The sequence below is a fragment of the Dipodomys spectabilis genome, unplaced genomic scaffold (genome assembly GCF_019054845.1).
Source record: "Dipodomys spectabilis isolate Male_0828 unplaced genomic scaffold, ASM1905484v1 ptg000215l, whole genome shotgun sequence".
Classification (NCBI taxonomy): Eukaryota; Metazoa; Chordata; class Mammalia; order Rodentia; family Heteromyidae; genus Dipodomys; species Dipodomys spectabilis.
This window is the reverse complement of record NW_024870892.1, coordinates 10606646-10612645: the sequence shown is the minus strand read 5'-3', so window position 1 is coordinate 10612645 and position 6000 is coordinate 10606646. Positions and strand designations below refer to the sequence as shown.

General features: G+C 60.8%; 1 protein-coding gene across 1 annotated transcript; it reads right to left on the bottom strand.

Annotated features, from left to right (window-relative positions):
* Positions 1 to 1634: 1634 nt before the first annotated feature.
* C2cd4c (C2 calcium dependent domain containing 4C) lies at positions 1635 to 2907 on the bottom strand. Its single transcript, XM_042697329.1, is given in 2 exon segments — positions 1635 to 1796; positions 1798 to 2907. Coding segments are annotated over 2 exon segments (1272 nt in total).
* Positions 2908 to 6000: the final 3093 nt, after the last annotated feature.

Below are 6000 nucleotides of genomic sequence, written 5' to 3'. Positions count from 1 at the left end.
CTGTTCCGACCTGCATCCTACAGTGTGGCAGAACTCCAGCGAGAATCCACACAGCCCTGCCCTGCACAGCTGTCCAACTCCCCAAACAACATAAACTCCACCCCCAGGGCCTCCAGCCTGCCCCTGAGCCATTCGACCTGCCTGCCATAACCAGATCCTCCATACACAGGTGGAACCAGGGGCACTGGCCAAGGGGGCTGGCTGGCCGGGAGGACAGAGGGGTGGTCCTGAGGGGTGGGGAGGGGAGCCTCTGGCAGGAGGCTTCAGCCAGGCTGGCAGCTGAGGAGCCCAGGCTGAGGAGCTGGCCTGGAGGAGACAGCCCACAGAGCACTGCCACCCTGAGCAGCTCCGAAGCCTTCCCTGCTCCAGCCTGGCGGTTGTGCTGTCAGGCATTAGCCGTTCCAGCCTTGTGATGGCAAGGGATTGCCCAGAGCCAGGGAAGGGGGGTGAGGGGTGGTGCGGGAAACCTTCTTCAGTCTGGTGAACATCGCAGGCAGAAGATGGTGTCATCAGGAGCTTTCAGGGCAGCTGGACACCAGTGGCTCAATGCCTGTTTATCCTTGCTACCTAGGAAGCTGAGATCTGAGGGTCCAGGTTTGAAGCCAGCCCAGACAGGAAAGTCTGTTAGACTCTTGACATCCAATTAACCAGTAAAAAGCCCAAAGTGGAGCTCTAATTCAAATGACAGAGAGATATCCTTGAGTGGGGGGGGGGGGGGGGGGGGGAAGGTGAGCTAGGAGGCAGTGGCTCACACCTGTAATCCTAGCTAGCTACTCAGGAGGCTGAGCTCTGAGGGTCATGGTTTGAAGCCAGCCCAGGCAAGAAAGTCTGTAAGCCTCTTATCTCCAATTAACCACTAGAAAACCAGAAGTGGAGCTGTGGCTCAGGTGATAGAGAGCTAACTTGGAGCAGAAAAGCTCAGGGACAGCGCCCAGGCCCTGAGTTCAAACCCCGCAACTGACAACACACATACACACACACCAAAAAAACCAACAATGAGAGCTCAAGGCCCTGAGTTCAAACCCTAGTCCCAGCACACACACACATAAAGAGTTTTTAGGGCATCAGGACAGAATGGGGTGGTGGCAAAAATGTGGGAAGAAGCTGATACCCACATGTCAAAGGGAAAGACTGCGTTCAACCTGGGAAGAGCAATCTTGGTGTACCCCACAAATCCCTGGGTCCTTCACAACACTTGAAACTCTGGGGCTCTTCCTTTGCCCCAGGAAGAAAGAAAGAAAGAAAGAAAGAAAGAAAGAAAGAAAGAAAGAAAGAAAGAAAGAAAGAAAGAAAGAAAGAAAGAAAGAAAGAAAGAAAGAAAGAAAGAAAGAAAGAAAGAAAGAAAGAAAGAAAGGAAAGAAAGAAAGAAAGAAAGAAGAAGAGAGAGAAAGAAAGAAAGAAGGAAAGGAAGGAAGGAAGGAAGGAAGGAAGGAAGGAAGGAAGGAAGGAAGGAAGGAAGGAAGGAAGGACATTGTGGTCAGCATCAGTGCCCCTAGGGACCCCCCTAGTGCCAAGCCCGGCCTGAGTGAACCCCATCTCCCCATCGGGTCCCCAGCCTGTTGATCTGCCTCCACCGCCCCAGGTACAGGGGACGTGGTCCCCTCCTCCTGCCCCTGGCCGAGGGCGCACTGGCCTTACAGGAAGGGGAGCAGGGAGGTGAGGGGCAGTTCCTTCTCCCCGAGCAGCGTGTCCCGCTTCAGGCTGCTGCCCTTGTTCACAACCTTGATCCTCAGGGCCAGCTTCCGGACGCTGGCCGGCCCCAGGCCGTCGAAGAAGAAGTCCTCGTTGAAGACGGGGGTGGCGGCTGTTCTTGATGATGGTACTCCGCTGTTTCTGCAGCTTGCCGGGCACCAGGCACAGCCCCACGCAGCAGTTGATGCTGCGGGCGTCGCACGGCCGCTCGTACAGACCCTCGGCGGCCAGCAGGCGCACGCGCAACCGGGCCTGCGCCGCCTCGTACTCGGCCAGCAGCCGCACGCTGCCCCTCACCCCCATCCGCACCGTGTGCTCCCCGCGAGGGGTCTGGCCGGACTCGGGGCCAGGTTCTGGGGTGGCCCGGCGAGTGAGGCGCCGCCGGACTCCGGGGCTGGTGTCGGGCGTGCTGTCATCGGCGGACAGGGACCCGTGGCGGCCCACGGAGTGCTTGAGTTGGCTCACCTTGGCCTGGCTGTCCTGGGCAAAGCCCTTGAGCAGTGACACCGAGCGAGACAGCAGAGGGGACCCGAACGGAGACGACTCGGCCGAGGACCCTGTGTCGCTCTCCCCGCCACTGAAATAGCGCCCCGGGCTCATGAGGGCCCCCCCGGATTCCCGCGGGCCCCCCTCGCCCCCGTTGGCTTTGCCGCCGGCCCGGCGGCGCCCCGCACCCGGCGAGCCCACCTGGGCCAGGGCCCCGTGCTCACTGTGGAAAAGGGACTCCTTGCGCCGCGTGTGCGGGCTCTCCGCCAGCGTGGCGAAGCCGTAGGAGGTCTGCGCCTTGGGCACCGAGGGCAGGGACATGGCGCCTTGCGCCTGGGGGTCGGCGTTAGTGGCCTCCTCGGCCGGCCAGTCCTCCGCGCTCTCTATCTGGATGACATGCCTGGTGGCTGCCTTCAGCAGGCTGCGGCTCTCCGCAGCCAGCTTGGCTGGCAGCCGGGGGCTCCGCGGAGCTCGGCGGGGAGCGGCCGAAGCCAGGTTCTGATCCGACGGGGAGGGGCCCAGCTCGGCCTGGCCCTCGCCGGCCTCGGAGGGGCCCGAGGGCAGCTTGGGAGGGATGAAGAAGTCGGGGATCTTGTCGGGTGTCAGCACATTGCTATACAGAGGCCCCTTGGAGGCCTTGTCCCCGGCCTCGCCCCCTAGCCCCCGACCCCCACCATTCTCCCCAGACCCCCGAATCCGCTCCAAAAACCACATGTTGGTTTTTTTCATGAGGACAGCGAGCCCCGAGGCCGGGGAAGGGGCCGCACACAGCGCCTGGGGAGAGAAGGGGGAGGGGGTCAGGGGCGGGCACCTGTCGGAGGGAGGGGGGCACCTGTCAGACCCCCCCCACACCCCGGCCAGCAGGGGCGGTGGACGGTCACTCTGGGGCGGTGGCCTCCGCTGGGGGGGTGGGGCCCGGATTCCTCTTCCCAGAGAGCCGGGGCTCAACTTCCCGGCCGCGGGGGAGGGGGAGGGGGAGGGCGCAGCCCCCCCCCCCCCGGCCGCCCGCCCGATCCCAGCGCGCTCTCGACCCGCCCCCCCTCCCCCGGGGAGGACCCGGGAGTGCGCGGGCCCCAGGTGCCCCGGCCCCGCCCCCAGCGGTCACCCACCTGTGGCTTCTCCCGGATGCGGCGTGGGATGGGGGAGGAGGGCGGTGGGGTCCCGGGGTCCCGGGCGCAGCGAGCGGATCGTCACCCCCGGACTCGCCTGCGGCCTGGGGTCCTAACGATCCGCCCCCGGGACTGGCCCTGGGCTCACCTGCCGGCGGGACCGCGGTGGCTCTGGACCGCTCAAGGCTCGGCGACAGGCCCGAGCGCAAGCTCCGAGCCCGAGGTGGCAGCGCAGTCGCCCGCTCGGCGGGAAACCGCCCACCCGGCCGTATTCCTCCGAGTGAGGCCGCGCGCTCCGCCCCGCGCCCCCGCCGCAGGGCGGGGCCTCCGGATAGGGGCGGAGCCTCTTTGGAGGGGCGGAGCCTTGGAGGGGCGGTGACCCGGGGGAGTGGCCAGCGCGGGGCTGAAGCTTCAAGTCGGGGGCGGGTAAGGGGGCGGTGCCTCTGATGGGCGGGGCCCAGGGCGGGGGTGGGGCAAACGCGGGGTCGCATGTCTGCATCAGTGGGGACATGGGGGCGGGGCCTAAGATGGTCCTTGCGAGGGGCGGGGCCAACACGGGGCTGAATCAGCGTCGTGGGGCGGGGCCAGCACCTAATTGGGCACAGAGGAGGGACCTCCATCACCTGGCCAGGTGGGCACCGCTTGGGTACCACTTCCTCAGCTTCTGTGAGCATGTTAGATTATTAATGACCGACTCCCTGCCCAGTCTGTCCCACGTTTTGGACCCCAGGCCCCCAAGCCCCTCAGCCTATTGCTGTCCCCAATATGTAGATGAAGGTGAGTGTTGTTCTCTCTATATAAAGATTAAGCCAAAACCTGGGCGCTGAGGCTCATGCTGGTAATCCTAGCTACTCAAGAAGGTAAGATCTGAAAATGGAGGTTCAAAGCCAACCTGGGCAGGAAAGTCTACGATTCTCATCTCCAATTAACCAGCAATAAGCCAGACGTGGACCTGTGGCTCAAGTGGAAAAGTACCCGTCTTGAGCAAATAAAAAGCTAAGGCAAAGCACCCAGGCCTTGATTTTAAATTCCAGTATTAGCATGCACATTGGGGGGGGGGGGAGTGGCGTGAGTGCACGCACACATACAAACTACACCAGAGAAATGTTAAGAGGAAGGAGGGGGCAACCAGCCAAGCCACTCGGGATAGGAGTAAAGCCAAGAGGGACGTGTCCAGGGCTCAGACCCAAGCAGGCCCTCCAGGTAGCCAGACCTTTCCTGCTAGCCCCAGACTTCACTGCTACCTGACCCTCCCCTTCTCTCTTGCCTCAGTTTCCTCTTCCAGAACCCAGATGGCTACTTCCCTGACCAGCCTTAGCTTGACAAGCCAAAAAGATAAGGTATCAACTGGCACCCAGCAGTCATCTGGCGCTTTATTAAATTAATGATTGTCAAGAGCCACCCATATTCCAGAAATGTCCCTAAGTGCCACCGTGACCCATGCTAGAATACTGGCAGGATGAGTGACTGCTTGCCTATCAGCTGAGGAGTGGGTGTGGGACCCAGGTCCTGTCCCCTGATACCTCCACACATCCTGGAAGCCAAGTGGGGTTGGAGGTTGATCATCCAGATAGGAGCAGGAGGCCAGAAGAAGCTGAGATCACCCCTAAGAAGGCCATCTCAGCTGGATTCATTGAGAGGGGTCCCACCCACTTTGGGCCAGAAGCCAACAGGAAAAGTACCATGGAGATCTTGTTCCTATAATGTCCCCAAGGCCTGCTCTGGGCAAATTGAAGGGTCTTCAGTAAATATTTGCCAGACACCAAGCATGGGGGTGCACGCCTGTCATCCTAGTGTGCGGGAGGCAGAGATAGGAGGCTTGGAGTTCAAGGCCAGCCTGGGATCCTGTCTCAAAACAAAGCAAAAAAAAAAAAAAAAAAGTCAGACAATTGTGCAACAACGGTCCTGAGAACCCTTGCTCAGTTCTGCAGTGAACTCCTCCAGGGCTAGGGAAGGGGTTCAGAGCCCCCTGTTTATTGCACAGTTGGGGAGTGACAAGGCCAGGTCTTGAGGATCACAGCCCAGCACTCACGCTAAGTTGGAAGCAGCACCGCTCCTCCCATGTGGGGATCTCAGCTTCCTGAGTAGCTATGATCACAGACATGAGCCACTGGTGCCTAACCAGCATCACTTTGCCAAGCACCCAGCATTTGCAGAGAACCTGCAAGGTCAGTGTGGGCTACCGTTGTTCCCCAGATGTTCTACAGTGTAATCAAGTCTCAGCCATGATCCAGTCCTGGAAAAACTCAGAAGATGACATCACCAACAGGAAGTCCCGCCCCCTACCCCTACCTCCTTCACACCTGGAGAAAGAACCCTGAGATGAAAAGTACCTACTCACCCGTACCCGCCCCATGACAGCTGAGGACGCTGCCACAGAGGCCAGGGAGCCCAGCCCACCCAGCTGGCAGTGGGCAAACACTGAGCAGTCTGGGCTGGCAAGGGTGTGATATCCCCAGGATGCCCAGCCTTCCTGGAGCCTGAGAGGGTGTTGCAGCTGTAATCGCACACTAAGAAAAAGGGGGCACAGGTGGTATTGACTGGCCCTGAGTCGTGCCACCTCATGCTGGGTGGCTTCAGCGCCAGCCCCAAGCTGGGGACTGGCAGGAGGAGCGATTCTCAGATGCCTGGATCCCAGCAGTATCCAACACAAGCTTGGAAAGGTACAGATGGCTGAAAGAGCCAGAACCCAGGGCCCCAGGACCCAAGATCC